Here is a 17,559-nt window from a genome sequence, read left to right as displayed (position 1 = left end):
ACTCTCTTGAACCTAGCGCCATAAGAACTTCAGGTTTACGATTATGAACAAGCAGAGGCGTGCGCACGGGGGGGCAGGGGGAGGCGGCCGCCCCCCCCCTAGTCAGCTAAGAGGGGGGGGGGGGCGCCAAAATGCCCATACATTGACCCCCCCCCCTAGTCAGCTAAGAGGGGGCGCGCAAAATCTGCCCCGTACATTGACTTAGTAGGGGGGGGGGCGCTGCGATGAACCTTCGTCCCCCCCTGATGGGGAACCCTGCGCACGCCTATGTGAACAAGCCTACAAGGCTGCGCGTACCGAGCCGCATTCAAAGCTGTTCATGCTCACAAGTGGCTCGATCATGTCGGCAGCTAAGAACATTGTCGGCTCAGGGTGTAGCGAGAAATCTTTTGCTGGAGGAGACGGGGGATCCGACCACCATTTATGTACGTGTGCGCGTATGTATACACATCGAACCACCCCCTGGCTACCCCCCCCCCCTCTCCCCCTGGCTACGAGCAAGCGAGCAGCCTTGATAACTCGGCTGGCTACGGAGCCGCTAACGTCTCGCTGTAGTTTCCATCACTTTGCATTGTTTTCGCTTAGCTCATTCGGGCGCCGGCGTTATGTCCGAAACTCTCCACTGTACATTGAATGTAATATGTTAGTGAGCGGCATTCGTACTCCGGAGATTTATTTTCCTGTGTACGTTTTTATAATCAAATAAATTGTGGGTTATGCCATTGTTTATTTATTAAAACCCCTTCTTTGCGTGCTTCAGGCTGTGTCATGCAGTCTTCGCCTTGAAAGCTGCATAGAGATTTATTTGCGGTACCTACTTAGCTTAGAAGTATCGAACAATGTTGAATTCGTTTCCTTTAGATAAATTGTAGCCGAAACGTACTTCCGCAACAATTTCTCCTTTGTTATATGTAACGCATTGCGGTTCTGCTCCATCAGATGGCGCCACTATTTTCTTTGAGGATTACACTCTTTCTTTGAGGAACTGCTCTGTCCCAGGGAGTTTTTAGAAAACTTAGGCTACCGGCCACAAATACACACACACACACACACACACACACACACACACACACACACACACACACACACACACACACACACACACACACACACACACACACACACACACACACACACACACACACACACACACACACCACACACACCACACACACACACACACACACACACACACACACACACCACACACACACACACACACACACACACACACACACACACACACACACACACGGTACAGACAAGGACGTCGCCTTATTAACAACTGAATTTTATTTTTGTGTGCGCGGCTGAATGTGTGTTTCCGCGGCTGAAACCAAACGCGCACAGATACCAGCAGATACCCAGCATTGATTTTCAAATAATGTCATCACTAACTGAGATTACCTGCCAGAGAGATATGACATTTCTGACGCGGCACTGATGCACGTGTTTGCCTCCTTGTCGATCTCGATGGCTTCCTTGATGCCTCCACTTCCTGTGCCATTTCGTTTCGAGAAAACTTTTCTTGGCTAGTTTCCCCGCTCGAATTAAAGTCTGATTGAGTCGTACCAATCTCTGCCGCGTTTGCTGCACTTTTGCGCATCAACGACGTCGTATATGAGCGAATTCGTTGGCACAAATCTTGCGACCTAGCCAGGGGGTGTGGCCGAAGTACAGAAACAGGGAGACCCAGCCTCTCGCAAGAACAAGTCAGAGACGAGCATACACCGTGACAGAGCGTGTTGCAGTGTTTGTTTCTGCGTGCAAACCAATCTGAAGAAACCCTGAACAAAAAGCGAGATTATATTTTCCGTGACGAAGCCTCGTCGCTCGCGCAACGGAACCGCAAGGCTTGGTCGTTCATATAAGCAGTTGCAGGAGAATCTAATGAAGTCATTGGAACATATTTCATCTGAACAGCCGGTCCTCAGCATATTTCTTGGCGAGACAGACCAGAATCCCATATTTGCGATATGTATGTGCAAGGAACAAATAATGTGTAACAATAATTTCTCCGACCTTCTCGCCGGCTGAACGACCGTTCGTCAGAGCGAACTGAATAATCAATACCGTCGCATTTGCTTTCAATGTATAATTGCTCGGCTTGTGCATAAACGTTTTTGCAGACTATATTGCATTTGCCACTCCCACGAAGCCAATTTCGCCAGACTTGTCGGCGAAGGCGGATCGCTTAACTGTTAAAGGGACCGACAACTGATTTTTCTCGACCCAGCTTTTTACGGCGCGACAAGAAGCTTACCCTTCGTAGCGTTTGTAGCTGCAGTGGCTTATCCTGAAAGCACGTAGTTATTTTATAAGCAGTGTTTTTCCATCTGAAAGGCTCCAAACACGCATGAAGGCTTGCTCCAGCAACGCTGAGAATTGATAGCAATGCCGCTAGCCGTTGTGAAAGCTGTCGTTGTTTTTCTTTCGCAGGAGTTACTGTAGCTATGCTTAAGCACCTTTATTTTCAGCTTTCCAGCCATTTTTGAAAATAACAAGCTGTTACAATGAGATGACGTGGCTTTATACACCACCTCGGTATTTGTACAGCGTTGTGCGCGCCTGCGACCAAGGTTGCCAGCGCCTGTGTCATGGATGGCTTTTCGCGGCATGGGATCATTACGCCAAGCGAAGGCAGCGTCACTTTGTTGCATACAACTAACGCAGGCCTATATGTACATTTTTATGGAGTATTATCTTTTAATATAAAGAAGTGAACAATATTTCAGTACTAACAGAAAAGTCATCGAACGCACATACCAATCAATGGTCACGTGACAGGCTTCATCGGACCGTGTATGATTTTGCCGCCAGAGGCGCCAAAGGTCATTTTTCGCGACTTTCAATGAAGAAATAAAAATATAAATCCGCCTCTCACGAGATCAACAGGGTTGGTTTGAGTCAATGCGACGGACAATCTTTCCATCAGTGCAGTCATCTTATTTCATGTTCTGAGCAGTTGTTGGTCCCTTTAACTGCCTGACAGAACAGAGAACACATTGAGAAAATTCAGGTGCGATTGGTCGTACCTTAAACTGCTGTTGCACGTGTAACGAGGTCGAGAATTTATCAACTCGCTGATGGTCAAATGGCATGCAGCGATCAAGGTGGAACGTTCGATGCTAGGTGAAGCCTTAACTGAACCAACTGGCTCATTTGAATACCGTGTTGTCCATTACTGACTCGCTGGATATATGTGCTCAGGATAGACCAACGCCGTTGTTTAACGCATCTTTCAGACGTTTCCTTCTTTCTATGCACGGACAAATGTGATTGATTATTAAGTTGTATTGACTGTGTCAACTCTCTATGCAATTAATTTCGTTTAACTGCAACAACAGCCCATCACATCTAGACAGACCTTCAAGTAGTCACTGGCGCAATACTCCGTTCACTGAGTCATTAAGCCCGACATTTCCGCACTGTCGAACGAATCACTCCGTCAGCGGCATGCTTGTTCGACGCTAGCAATGGCCGACAAGCACGGCCGCTTTCCGGATGCGTGTTCGAGTGTGTACGCTTGCGCCGATGTCGCGCTAACGACGGCGAGCTTTCGCATTTGGCCGAAGCGAGGCCCATCAAGGCTATACAAATGTGACAACGAGGACCGTTACGAGCCCGTATTGCGATATACGCGAGGAGTGTTTCCCAGCGAAGCAGGCGCATGGGTGCTGACGTAAGAAGGCACTAAGGTGCAGCGAACAATGGATGAACGAGCGACTCGGAGACATAGTCGGCACGTACGTACCTTTCCGAGCGGGGATCCTCCCACGACCCCTTCTGGCCACACTGGGATGCGAGCGTACGGCCGGTGAAAACGGCCGTCCTCGTTTCGCACTTTCGCGCGCTTTTTGTCCCTTCGCGCTCGTGTCTGCCTTTGGTGACTCACGGAACGTTTCCGGATACAAGGGAATCCATTGAGTCGCCGCCGCTGGAGAGCGCCGTCTTAATCTACGCGGGAGGTTACGGCAAGATCCGAGCGGGGTCGATCGAGTGGTCCTGTCAGGGGCATGAGGAGGCGCCGCGAGCCATGGTGATCAAGCACGACGAGCTAAGTACAGCCTGAGATCGGATGGGCAGCCGCGTTTTCCGTGCTGTGAACGCACCTATTGTCGCTGATTGTTTTGTTTTTCGATATCTTTCTGTATGTCCGATTATGCGGCGGAGGAGGACAATTGACGAAATTACCTTATGCAGTACGCTGCCGACTCTCGGCGAACGTGTAGCTCTTGCGTCAAACGGTTGCGCTTGCGGGAAGCAAGCGGGCGCCATTCTCATCCACAGCCTCAATGTTGAACGACAAGGGGCGTCCGCTATTGCACATTAGGTCTCGCTGGACATTCACGGCCAAACCGCGCGATTCTCGGCTCGGAGCCTCGGATCAATACAGTCGACTGAAGAAAATAAAAAAAAGACGGTTTTCGTCGTATTAAACGAATGCATAAGGGACCCTGTGAGCGTTTAAGGCGAAGGCCTTAAATGCCTCATCATACGCGAAAACTGACCGTCGGCGGCGTCGACATGAGTGATGCAATAAATAATCATCCGTGATGACGTCATTATGACGTCACAGGTCACCGAAATGCGTGACGTTATCGTAATGTCGCATACCGTGACGTCACATGATGACCTTATTACATGACATCGTCGCTTGACGGAAGGTGGGCCGATCGCGGAGGCAAAGCAGAACCACGTGAGATGCTGAAAACTTGCAATGCCTGCGATCCTTGAGGCAGTGCATAGCCCCGTTAGGTGCAGAAAGCTTTCGGAGGGTGGCGGCTGAGAATCGACTGAGAAGAAATAGAAGATGGCCTTCGCCTTCGATTCGTCTTAGGCGAATATGTAAGGAACCATGTGAGTTTTTTTTTTCTTTTTTTTTTCCGGCCGGATTCCAGCGGAGAACAGCAGAAATGAAGTCCTTGCATTGCGCAACGCCTGGTTCACTTTACCGCGTCGACTAACGCGTTCCAAATCGATCGTCTACAGCTACAAAAGCCAGAGTGGACGTTAATGAAATCGTCGTTGGGCCGCTTGTGCGTAGGTTGCCTCCTATTAAGCGGGCTGCACTGCGTGTTTTTTTTTGTTTTTTTTTTGCGCCAAATGGAGCACGCGAGCGAGACTCGTGGCGTCCCTCTGGGCCGAAGGGCGGTCGATGTCTCTCTCACTTCCGTCGCTTAAGTGTTTCGCTCGCATTTCCGCCTCAGTCCACGCACTGGATCGCCGTTAGCGAAAAGGGTCCGCACATCCGGCTTCGGAGGTCTGAGGTGTGAATAAAGCGAACAAACAAACAAACGAACGAACGAAGAAAGAAAACAGAAAGTTATCAAACAAGAAAAAAAAAAACAAACTCGTAAAGGTGAGGGCAGCCTTCAAGAGATTATTCGCACTTTCCAGCACCTACAGGTGGCGCGGAGAACGTTTCAATATGGCGGGACGAGAGGTGATGGAGTCGACACGAAGGCGTGCACGTCTCGAGAACCAGGCGGCTTACGGGCCTCTGGTTTCTCTAAGCGCGATTCTGGACCTTGCCAAGGAAACGCAGAGATGTGTTGTGGAAGGAGAGGCGGCGTTTAACGCTGGCCATATTATATGTTGTGGAATACGCGAGACAACAAGCGCGGCCGTCCAGGTCGAGTCCCTCTGCCTGCAGACAAGCGCCATAAAAGGCCCGCCGCATACAATCAAAGTTCAGGTCTGCAACACAACCGGTGCCGTAAAGGTCAGTATTTATTCTTACGTTTTGTAAGCTATTTATGATGTACGAGAATTGACACCAACCAGCGGTAACGCTCGTGTAAACAAAGCGCCGTCCCCCACCCATTTGCGCTGCCTAAACTGTACAGTGTGTGCGTTCACGGCGAGATACATGGTTCCCCGCACCGGTTTAGCTGTGAAATGATTGTTTAAGAGTGCCACGGAAACAGTTATGTAGTGGCGATTCGGCAGATATGAGCGCGATGATGAGGTATGCCAATACCCAGCTTCCTGCACGACTGGCGTTTTCGCGTGCCGTGAGGTGGTGGGGTGACCCTGTTACTTCTTCATTCTAGTGTTATAAAAGTAGCAATATGTTGCTGAGAGCTTCCCGGATTCAATATGCATGTGGAAGCTATCGCATTTTGTCCCGCTAAAATCACACAGTTTTAATGTCGTTTGCATGCTTATCATTGATTTCTTTTTTGTTTCAGGGAGAATGCACATGCAAGGCCGGCCTCTCTGGTCAATGCAAACATGTGTTTGCCACACTGATATATTTGAACAGGTAAAAACCTTTGAACAACATGCATTTATCATAATTTGTTGGTTGGTTGTTTTCTGCAATGTGCACCGAGGGACTAACAGTGAATGTGTGCCATATGCCGTACTAAAAGCTTCAATGTAAAAACGAACATAGAGGCTTCACTGCAATTAAAAGGAAATGAAATTGCATCTGGTGTTTCTTGTTGCACTCCCAACTGTGACTTTCAATAACATGTTTCTACTTAACAGTCACATATTAGTTGTTTCAGTGGCTTGAAATGGGTACGTGCTGTATTAAAAACCACAGAAAATGCAGAAATTCTTCAATCCTTCTGGGCTTCTTGCAAATGTTTAGTGTAAGGATTCGTGTTTCTGAAAGTGTTGTAAGAAATTTCACATTGTAGAAGCAAAGGACGAAACAAAAGGGAACTGATATAGAAGTGCTTACACAAGACTGAAGCGGTTCCCTTCTGTCTCTTCCTTACTTTTCGCACCAATAAGTTACATTGGAAAATACCTACAAGTCCTATCTACGACAGTGCTGCGAAATTTTTTTCTTGAATTGTGCGATACATCCACAAGAAAGCCAAAACAGAGAATCTGACCAACATATGTTTATTTTCATGTACAGAACAAGTGCCACGTCCCTGGACTCATTGTCGTGTACAGATGTGCAACAGCAGTGGGGCCGTGCCAGTGCTACCAGCTTATACAAACCAAGGCCAATTAGTTTGTTTTGCCATGTGGAGCAGCCTCCATCAAGAAGCTTCCCAGAAGACATTCAAGCCCAGATTAGGAATGAACTCATAGAGGCAGCGAAAGATTCTGCACTAGCAAAGCATAAAACGCGCACAAGAAAGCTTGCCCCCGCCACAATCAGTCCAAACACGGTCCATTCCATCGACAAAATTTTTACACAAGGCTGTTATTTGAAAGAGTACACAAAATTTTTATTTTTTGAATCGGTGCCTAATAATGACAAAACAACGCTGAAAAGGTTCACACTTGAACATCTCAATCCAAGTGAAAAGACTTTCTATCTTGAAAAAGTGTGCCTCAGCTACGCCAAGGCCAAAGAAATATGTCGCGAGACAAGTGATCAATCATCCACCTTCTGGCACAGTGAAAGAAAAAAAAGAATCACTGGAAGCATCTGCAGGGAGCTCTTCACATTTAAAGAAAGTGGCATGCGCACTTGGGAAGCAAAGCTGGAGCGGCTGTATTGCAGGGAGCATTTTAAGGGGAATGAGGCCACCAGATATGGCACTGATAATGAGTCACTCGCACTTGAAGAGTATGCAAGAACACACAACGAGTGCGTGAGCAAGATGGGGCTCGTAGTCATTCCGGCTGTGCCTTGGCTTGGCTACAGCCCGGACGGAGTATGTGAGCAAAGAGGAACAAGTGTCTTGCTGGAAGTGAAATGTCCCGTTGAAGGCCAGCACTCCAGCATAAAAGACCTTGTAAACGCTAAAAAGCTTGCATTCGTTGTGCGTGATGGAGAAAATTATGCACTGAGACATGCACATAAGTACTATTCCCAGGTTCAACTGGGCATGCTCCTTCTGAACATGAAGGTCTGCCATTTTATAATTTATTCAAAAGTAGAGAGCCTGGTCGTACCTGTGCAGAGAGACACCGAGCACATACAGGAACTTGTAGAGAGGCTGCAGTACGTCTACTTCAAGAAAGTACTGCCTAAGCTTGTGCATATTAGCAAGGCTTGAAAATATGATTTTTATCACTACCCCGCACCAACCTATTCAGTATTTTGGAACATTTAATCAATGCAACATACGTAGCAACAATAAAGCTATTGTGACAGTATGGTTGTCATTATTTATCACTGAACATGTGACCTCCCAAAATACAGACCCGCTGTAGTAGCTTGGGAAGTAAAGTGTCGTATTGCGAAGCTTTAAGGCACGGGTTCGATTCCAGACTAAGGCGGCTGCGCCTAGATGGCGGCTAATTGCAAAGAGCACCCATGTGCTTAAATTAGGTGCACGTTAGAGAACCCAAGATGGTGGAAATTAATCCGGAGTGCTCCAATACAGTGTGCCTCATAATCATAGTATGGTTTTGGCATGTGAAATCCCACCAATTATTATTACATAGAGCAAAAGAAGTGCTGAAGTAATGTTAACACTCACCAGATTGTGCAGCACTAACTATGTAACATGTATGTTTGTTCAACAATGAATTCTGTCACGTTTGAAGTTGCACCTACTGAAATTTATCGTCAGCCAATATTGGTGCACACAAGTTTGTTAGCCCGCATGCAACTGCAAACAGCTCATTCACGTAAGGTAGCATCTCCCAGGAGAGGGTGGAGTTGAAAAGCTTAAATATTTTAACTCGCTGGATTGCCCGCTCTACATGAACTCGAGCCCTAGCAATATCGGCTGTCCTGAGGGCATCATTGCGGTTGAATTGACAGTCCTTCTTAGCGAAAGGTGGCCGAATAACACCAATTGCACGGGCACTGCAGAGGTCATCTATGAAGAAACCCCTATCAACCATAATGTCGTCAGTGAAGGACTCAAACTTTTCCAATACTCCGCACTCAGCTGTAATGGCTTTATCCGACGCTCGTCCACCAAAAGCTTCACTAATAAATGTTATGGTGCCAGCTGGACTTACACATACCAGAAATTTGACAGTGTAAGTTGACTTGTACTGGGAATAAGTGAGTAGCTGGCATTTCACACACCGTGACCTTTCAACTGGCACTTCAGTACAATCTGCGACACCTCGCACTCGTGAGTATTGCTTAAAGTGCAATGGCATGTTGTTTAGGATTTCCTCCTTTGACGGCCACTCAATGGCAGTTTTGAGCACTGCAGCAACCAGGGGAAGCGTGTGCACAAAATATCTGTGTACAGATGAAATGCTGCACTGAAACAGCACACTGAGGCACGAAAACGACATGGCCTGTTTCAGAACCATGAGCACCAACATAACTCTGTCCCTCACGGAAGCTTCCATTTTGTTTTCTTCTTCGTATTTCTCTACAAGTGAAACAATCTTGTTTAGAAGTCCATGATGAGGTACACCAGTCAAGGTATTTATGTGGGCGTCGGAGAGCATCATGTCTGAAATCCTGATTTTTTGTGTGCTGATGTCCAGCGTATTCACCTGAATAGACTTGTTTAGCTCGGATGAGCTGCACAGCTCTTGAAGGTGAACAAGTGCCCTTGCGGCGTCTTGTTCTGTAACGCAAGAATTAAAATTAGACTGAGTTTGTTGAAATTTTAAGCAAAAAGTTACCTGCTGCTGTTCGTGTGCCCTGCAGTGTAGACGTGCAAGAGCTTGAAAGGAGGGGAAGCCACTCCTGTAGAGGTTGGTCTGCAATGCAATGAAAATGAACCAAATTCTTCATAAAAGAACGTGAAGTGTTATAACAAGACGGTGCCCTACAGCAAAACATACTGCATTGCATGGGCTTGCCTTTCCTTTAAAATTAAAAGAGCAGAGAATGACAAATTAGATGTGAAAGGAGAATAAATTATCACGAAGGTAAACATCCAGCTTACCAACCTGCAGATCAGTAAAGGTAATAGGAGGCAAAAAAAAAGAGATTACATGAAACGCACAGAAAGAGAGTGCGACAAAATTAATAGAAAAGAAAACGAAAGAACACAGCGTACTGTCGGAGTGGCATCAGTAGGCTACTTGCTCAGATGTGGCAACAGATGAGCCTCAGTCAATCGAGTAAAAAGTGGAGTTATTTAGGTGCCCAAAATATTTTGGATAAACCACCCTGCAAATTGCCCTTTAAGGTACATGAAAAATTACGCACAAACTGCCTTTGCTCGTCTGCGTGAAACTGCCATCTAAAGCCTGCGGGAACGTCTAGACATCAAAAGTACGGCGCGAGTGTCGCACAAACATGATTCTCACCGTCGTATTCACCTTCTTCAGGATAGTTCGGAAGCTCGCACGCGCAGTCCCCATCAGTGACTGCTTCAGGTGGTACTGCAGTGTCCTGGCCCTTGTTACCTGCAACATTGTTAAGTCAATAACAGAGATGTGTTATGACCAATGTAAACAAATGCAAACTCAGAAACGCGTGTGCACGGCCTCCGATTGGCACACGCCTTTCATTACGGCCGAAAGCGACACGGCGAAAGTTGTGCATTCACTGCCTGTTACATTCGCACAGTTGCTGAATACAATCGCCAATTTGCTGTGCTCACGACGAAGCGTCAGGCACCATCGCACAATATTTACCGAAACCACCTCGAGCGCAGGAAGAAAACTTCATAAAAGGTGACACTTGGGTATTCAAACTTACCTTGTGTATCTGCAGTGTGTTTTCTTCTGCAAATCCTCGGCCTCACTTCTGCCTCGTGGGAGCGCAGCGGGATATTTTGAGAAGGCACGGCGTTTCTCTTCAGCCGCCTTCGTAAGGGCTTCAACTCGTCTTTAAAACAAAATTGCACCATCAGCTCATCACACGCACACACACACACACACAAATGAAATGAAATCATCGATAGCGGCGCAACATCGAAGTAGACTCACCAAGGTGGCCCCAAAAAAAGTCGTCCTTGTTGAAATGCTCGCTACACACGACCATTTCTTTGCTCACTTGCTTCCCAATGCGGAGCTTGATTGTCCACAACTTCCGTCGTTTTTTCTCTTTCGGAAAGCGGTGCAAGCTGACTTTTCCAAATATTGCACGATTTGTGCATTGTGGCACACTGCACATGCGATTGCTCTTCGCTCTCAGCCCGTTTTTCTCCATGACGCACTACTACGACGCTCCGACAGCCACACAAACGGGGCGAGTGGGAAAACGACCACCGTCTGCCGGCTTCCGCAAAAATCCGCGCGGTGGCGCTAGCTCATCTGGAAAGTGCGAATAGAGCCGGCATGTAGAAATGTCAGTTTTTCCCGCCTAAATTTTTGACTTCATATATCTGATTTCTCATTAAATGGCCCCTAAACTACCACCGATAATTCTTTTTAACATTTCAAGTAAACGCGTACATCGAGTTCAGAGTGCCTTCACGATCATCAATGCCAAACGCCGCAGCGCTACCAGCCGCGGGCGCTCCGCAAATTCCAAGAAACAATCCCTTCTCCTGTCGTGTGCCTTTCGGCATTCCTCATCCCCTCAGCGTTCGCCGTGACGTCAAAATGTCGTCTGCTCGTCATCTACAACACCTGTTTGTCCGCTCGCAGGTATACGCGCGCTTGCTGCTCTTCCTCCTCGCACGCTGAGGAGGAACACTTGGCCAGGGCCGAGCGGACGAACGGAGCTTAGCAGTAAAGAGAGAAACGAGCGAGGGCGTGTTTCGTATCATCAAACACGTGTAACTCCGCTAATACGGCACCGTTTCGAAAAATTGTCGCGGCTACATGTTCATTGTTGTCTCGTGCACAACTGCAACACCGCAACTAAATTTCGACCTCTGGGTGGTTTAGGATCCCTTTAACTAACCACTGTGCATTTTATTTTGTAACGAAATTGAAACGAATGATCGTCTTCTTCTGTCGTGCCGCCACCTTTTCCCTTTTCGCAGAATGTTTCTAACAATACCGACGGATAAGCTGGGCTTAAGTAACGCCATGAAACCTTTTTGTGTTTTGGAGCCTGTCAGTTTGGTGCTCGCCGTAGTGCTGTTATAGCTGCTCTACACCAATTCATTGAAGAATCCAGAATGTTATGCTGTTAGTGTTAGCGACTGGAGGGTATAATGTTTTGTTTTGTTGTTGTTGTTTTTTTTTTGCTGTAAGCTTTATTCTTTTTTTTTTCTGCATGACAACTGGCTACACGTGATTCATTTTCTCCAGGCTTCATCCTTCCTTTTTGTTTTTTGATGAGATATCTTTCGTTTAAGTTGATGCATTTTCTTTACTCACTAAAGTGTGGTGAATCCCCCCAGAGGGTTTGAGCCTTTTAGGCACAATCAACATCAGTAATATTTCTCGGAACGGCCATCTTCTGTCGCAGGCCGGTTAAGCGGTGGTCTTCTTCGAGAGGATCAACCGCTGGACCATGACGGCCCACCGACTGGCGACACGAAGCTGGCCAGCCCTGCAGCGAAGTCGACGACAGCCGGTGGCGAGTCCCGCGTAAATTGACCGTCTCCCACACCGCCTCTGTGAGTACCGCATGTCACCGAGTGCTGTGGGGAGCGCCCGCTCTCATCACCGTGAATGGTTTCTTGACAATAGAGAGTTTTAGTGCCGGGGCCCCAGAGCGGCTTGCGTACTTAAGCAATAATACTCTCTATTAGAGAGTTTTAGTGCCGGGGACCCCACGCCGCTTACGTGCACACGCTCTTGCGTTCCTTTGTACTTCCAACCGCACCCATGGAGAATACAAAGAACGCAAGGACTTACGTACGCAATCCGCTTTAGGGCCCCAGTACTAAAGCTCACTATTACAGGAGAGTTTTATTGCTGGGTACGTAAGCGCTTGGGACCTCAAGAGCTTGGGTACGCGTGGAGTTACGTACGCAAGCAGACATCCCTTTTAGTTGCGCGTACCCAAACGCAAGCCGCACGAAGGTCACACGCGCTCGCAGTGCCATAGCGTCTTTTCACGTGTGGATTGGTTTGTGTTTTTTACAGTTCGAAATGTTGAACCAAGCATAGATTGCTGCGTGAAACGGATTGTTTCCAATAAAATATTCTTAATTAATGTGACTGTTATCGACCCGAGGCAATAAAGATTTTTGTACGTGTCAAAGTTGCGACTATAGAGCCGGAGCAGAGCAATCGAGAAGGCTGGTCGGACTATAGTCCGACAACGACATGTACGTGGAGAATTCGGGTCGCGGTGATTCCCGCCCACCGTTCATTTTCGTGTAGCATAGCCTTACGTTATGCTGCTTGGCCGGATGTGGCATCTTTGCTGTCGGTCGAACCAGTCGATCGAGACATGATGTTCAGGCGCCTTTGCGCTCGGGCGGATTGATCTGGCTAGCCTCGGCTTAGCTCGCCTTGAGAGTAGTAACGTGACCTGCTAGGCACAGCTGATCTCCACTAGGAGGTCAGTGGCGGCAGCGATGTTTTTCGCGGTGCGTACGCACGGCCCCGGCGACCCGGGGACGCATGTGCTTAGGGCTTCGCGTATGCGTGGTACTTCCGCCCCAACGTCTTGCGTACGCAAGCCGCTTGGGTACCCAGCAATAAACTTTCTAGTACAGAGTTTTAGTGCCGGGGCCCCAAAGCGGCTTGCGTACCTAAGCTCTTGCGTTCTTCTGCATTCTCCTTACCGTGCAAGCGGCTGACGAACAGAAGAACGCAAGAATGCGGGGACCCAACTCCCAGGTGTCGCTGGCACTACCATTTTCTGTTAGAAGAGAGCCCAAGGTCTTGCATTCTTTTGTGCTCTCCCCACTTTCTTCTGTTCGTCAGCTGCCTGCGAGGTAAGGAGGCAAAATAACGCAAGCGGTTTTGGGCAGTTTTGGGGCGCCGACACTAAAACTCGTTAGTTTATGGCGGTAAACTAGCGTTCCGGAGGCTTGCACTGCTAGGCGGCAGTGACGCGCCGCCAGCCGGTTTCAGAGAGCGACAGCGATGGACCGATAGATTCGGCACTTGCACGTGTGACCGGGTGCGTGAACATGGGCAAAAAAATCACACACGCGGATGCACTGAACCGAACATCCGCAAACGGCGACGATGTTAGCATAACGCGGAATTCCGTGCGACGACGACACAGTATTCGTACAGGACGGGTGTTTAGGCGGCGCCTCGGGTATAACGTCGTGTTTATTTTTTCTTTTAATTATTCTACGACTACACGTTTCCCGCTTCGGTTTCTTCTAGTTGTACTTGTGGTGTGGGCTGAGTACCGCGCTGCTATTAAATATAGAGGCGCACTTCAGCTTCTATGAATAGAACTACGTATAACGTTCGTATCGGCGGGCGCCGCTAGTGCAGGCGTCCGCTCGCGACGTATGTATAGAAGCATAATAAAGCGGCGAATAAGCGCAGGCACAGAGGCGGTTTTCGCTAACCGCCGTCTATGTGGAGGCTGCAGGCGTGGACCACTCAAGCCGGGCACACCTGCAACTAATTGCGTTTTATCGATCCGCACTATATCGGCAGCCGACGAGTATCGCCGAGGCACAACACTCTCTACACACGTCGCTGTACGCGCAGCGGCTGTGTGAGCTCGTGTTTTGGAGAAGCCACCCTGAACCGTACGTGGAAGTGCTAAGCGTGACTCACCCATGCATTCGGACAGACGGAGAGCGCTAAGAGGAGACTCATTGCACACCACCGGCATTAACGACATCCAGAAAAGAAGCAGTCCCGGACGAGCACGTTTTATAGCAACTGTCTTCACGACTGCTTACAGCTCCTTCCAGTCCCGCTGCCCCAGTGTAGGGTAGCGAACCGGGTATTTTTAGTGGCACCAAGTGACAGTGTTGTCACTCTTTCAGGCATGCACTTCCGCCTTTTCTGAATTATACTCATAAAAGGTCTCAAAAATGGAAATCGATGGTTCAAGTGAAGAGATACATATGATATCGACGCATAACTCGACTTAAGATAAGGGCCAAATAACTGTCAGGATAGTCAATTAAGATTAATTCATTCAGTTCATTGAAAGACTGTCAACAGCTGGGATCGTTGTGGCACCTGGCGGAGCAGATCCCAAACACGCGCTTCTTTCTGCGTGGCCTCTGGGATGCGCGCAAAACATGAGGTTGACCCAATGAATAAATACACTAGGGTACACGAACGCCGAGTGCCACTACCGGGCACCTAATGGAGAATTCCATTGTGAGAACAGGAGTACAGGCCTCGTGCAGGCACGAGTTGGGGGGTGGAGAGCAGGGCCACTCGATCTGGCACTGGAATGCATCCAGAGAGCAGGTGAGCTCGAGGGCGACGAGTAAAAGAGAAATGTAGTGTGTGGTGAACAAATTCGAGACCCCAGCATTTTGTGCGGGACAGCAGCGAAATTCGCGTGAAATCTGTCGGCCGCATATGCGCCACTATCCCTATTTGCAATTACATACACCTGCGAGCAGAAGAGTGCGGACCAAGGGAGCGCGTCCCGAAATGGCCGTCTGCCGTCAGAGCATTGCTTTGGCTGCGCAGCTACGCATCCAGGGCGCGTATTCTGAAACGATCGCGAAAGGTGATAGTATCGCGTCTGCTGACGTAGAACCTGATGCGTTCAATAACTGAAGAAACACTTGCTTGTGACGTCGTTGTTGCACTGGCCGTTGGAAATATGAATGTCTCACAACACAGGAGGGAGCGTACCGTACGAGCGCAGAGCGACCCGAGTGCGGCGTTTTCGAGCGTGTGCTGGCTTCTACGCAGTGGCCAGGCTTGGCTGTGGCTACTTGAAATATAGGACGTGTTGAAAGTGCTTTCAACGTTTTTGGTGCAATTGCTTAATGGACAGTATAATATTTAAAGAATGCAACTTTGTGTGAAATATATTTTCGTTGAGTGTTTAACACGGCAAACTCGGAGAGTTCGGCCGTAGTGTGCCGCCGCAGCGATATCGTCTCGGCGCGCGATAAACCACGCGAGCAACGCACGGTCCATGTTCCTGGAACTTTCTAACCACGAAAAAACACGCGCTGGCAAAGAACGAGTACTGAAAACACCCCAAGGTAATGCTCGCTGAAAGCTTCAGCGTAAAAAATGCTGCGCACATTCACCGAGGATTGAATACTAGAAGCTACCGTCTATGTCACTGATATGCTGGACTTCACCACCCACTGACGGTGACAAGGTGCGTTCGTTTATTCCAGGCATGCCGGGAGCGCCGTAGAGCAGCGTCACGTCGACGGAAATACTATAGATGGCGCCGTCACTTTTCCTGTTTTGCTCAATAGCCAATCAGCGCGCACCAAAAGCGATGCTTTCGCGATTGTCGCCTTTTCCGATCGTTTGAGAATAAGGTCCCAGCAGACATAGCGGCGTATTCTTCGTAGTCGTCATTGTCGCTACTAGTACAAGCGGCGCCAATACGGCCAACATCAGTAGTCTAAAGCTATATGGTCGGCACCGTTGTCGCCACGCTCACAGGCTTAAGCAAAGTAAAAAGAAAAAAAAGAATGTGGCGTTTAAAAGTCACGTGACTCTCTTTGCACTCCGCCTACTCCGCTTTTCAGAGAGAGCTCTACAAGCTGCTCCTGGGCTGCTCTCGGCGCAGCAGAAGCGCTCTCGCTCTGCCACTGGATGACACTCCTGTTCGACCACTGAAACACGCCGGCTCTGAAGAGAGCACTGTCACCGTGCTTTTGAATGCTCTCCCAGTGGAATTCGCCATAAGTCAAGGATTATAGGGTCGCCTTCAGGATTTTCTTTTCTTTGTTAATCTCGCTGAATTTCTTTTCTGTCATCTCCGCCTTGCCTTACCGTCTATACTGCTCACATGGTATGTGTCGCGTTCGCATGCTATGCACTTCGCCGTCCCGTGGATGGAGCATATGTCGCTGTCAAAGATGCATGGTACAACCACTTTATGAGCTGCATGCGAGAGTTATATGTTTATCACACAGCGACCAAGCGGCATAACAAGCTCAAGATTGATTCTCGCCGCGACGCGGCCATATTTCCACGGAGACCAAATGTACAAAAAAAAAACACAGCTCACAGGGTCCCTTATGCAATCTCCTCAGACGACTCGAAGGCGAAAGCCATCTTTTTCTTCTCAGTCAATGTATTGGTTACAGTACACGGACAAGCGGTATGTCGCTCGGCCGAGTGACACAGCCAGAAGCGATAGTCGTCTTGCGCACGTGATTCGCTGTCGCTGAGATTACGTCACGTTCCTTGGTCCACACACGCAGCGATTCGTGCGAACCCACTTTTACGAAGCTTTTACGCCCGCGCGTTCGTGTCTCGTATAAGCCACGTTTCCGTATCAGCCATGTGGGGAAATTCGTTCTTGCCTGCTCAGTTTTTCCGCATGTTCTCAGACCGCATGCAGCAATGCACACTGCTATCGAAATGCCGCACACAATCGCACAGCGTCTCTGTCGAGATTTATTTATCCCTCGCGCCACGAGCATAATGGAACCCGGATCGTCGATCGCAGCACTCCGGCGGCTTGCCGGGCGTGGGTGCATAGAGGGGCCTGCCACTGGAGCGAGACGTGCGGCTGCCTCCGTCCGAAAGAGCCGCCGCGCCATTCGTTTTCGGGACCGACAAAGATCTCTCTTTTTTTTTTTTCCAGCTTGTCTTGTATTCTTGGCTTCCCGGTCGTCATGATTTGGTTAAGAAATCGCCAGCGAAAGAAACCTCACGAGGAAACTAGCTGCCTTTGCGCCTGCCGCGTTCGCCGTGCTCGCCGGTCGACTCGTTCACGGGGCGGGTCTC

General features: G+C 48.7%; 2 protein-coding genes across 4 annotated transcripts in view; one reads left to right on the top strand and one right to left on the bottom strand.

Moving 5' to 3' along the window:
* LOC119390824 (nascent polypeptide-associated complex subunit alpha, muscle-specific form) overlaps window positions 1-17,559 on the top strand; it is a 671,315-nt gene that overhangs the window by 98,888 nt on the left and 554,868 nt on the right. For all 3 annotated transcript variants that reach the window (XR_007415556.1, XR_007415557.1, XM_037658534.2), the window contains exon 2: window positions 12,209-12,359. The gene's annotated coding sequence lies outside the window, so the exon portion shown is untranslated. The remainder of the gene's footprint in view (window positions 1-12,208; window positions 12,360-17,559) is intronic.
* Window positions 10,096-11,082, bottom strand: LOC119383322 (peroxynitrite isomerase THAP4). Its single transcript, XM_037651435.2, has 3 exons — window positions 10,774-11,082; window positions 10,544-10,672; window positions 10,096-10,248 (listed from the first exon to the last, which is right to left on the bottom strand). The coding sequence occupies exons 1-3, from the start codon at window positions 10,994-10,996 to the stop codon at window positions 10,109-10,111; spliced, it is 492 nt and encodes a 163-aa protein (XP_037507363.2). The 5' UTR covers window positions 10,997-11,082; the 3' UTR covers window positions 10,096-10,108.

The sequence above is a fragment of the Rhipicephalus sanguineus genome, chromosome 1, assembly GCF_013339695.2.
Source record: "Rhipicephalus sanguineus isolate Rsan-2018 chromosome 1, BIME_Rsan_1.4, whole genome shotgun sequence".
Taxonomy (NCBI): Eukaryota; Metazoa; Arthropoda; class Arachnida; order Ixodida; family Ixodidae; genus Rhipicephalus; species Rhipicephalus sanguineus.
Note: the sequence above shows the minus strand (reverse complement) of the source record. Positions and strands in the feature narration are given on the sequence as shown.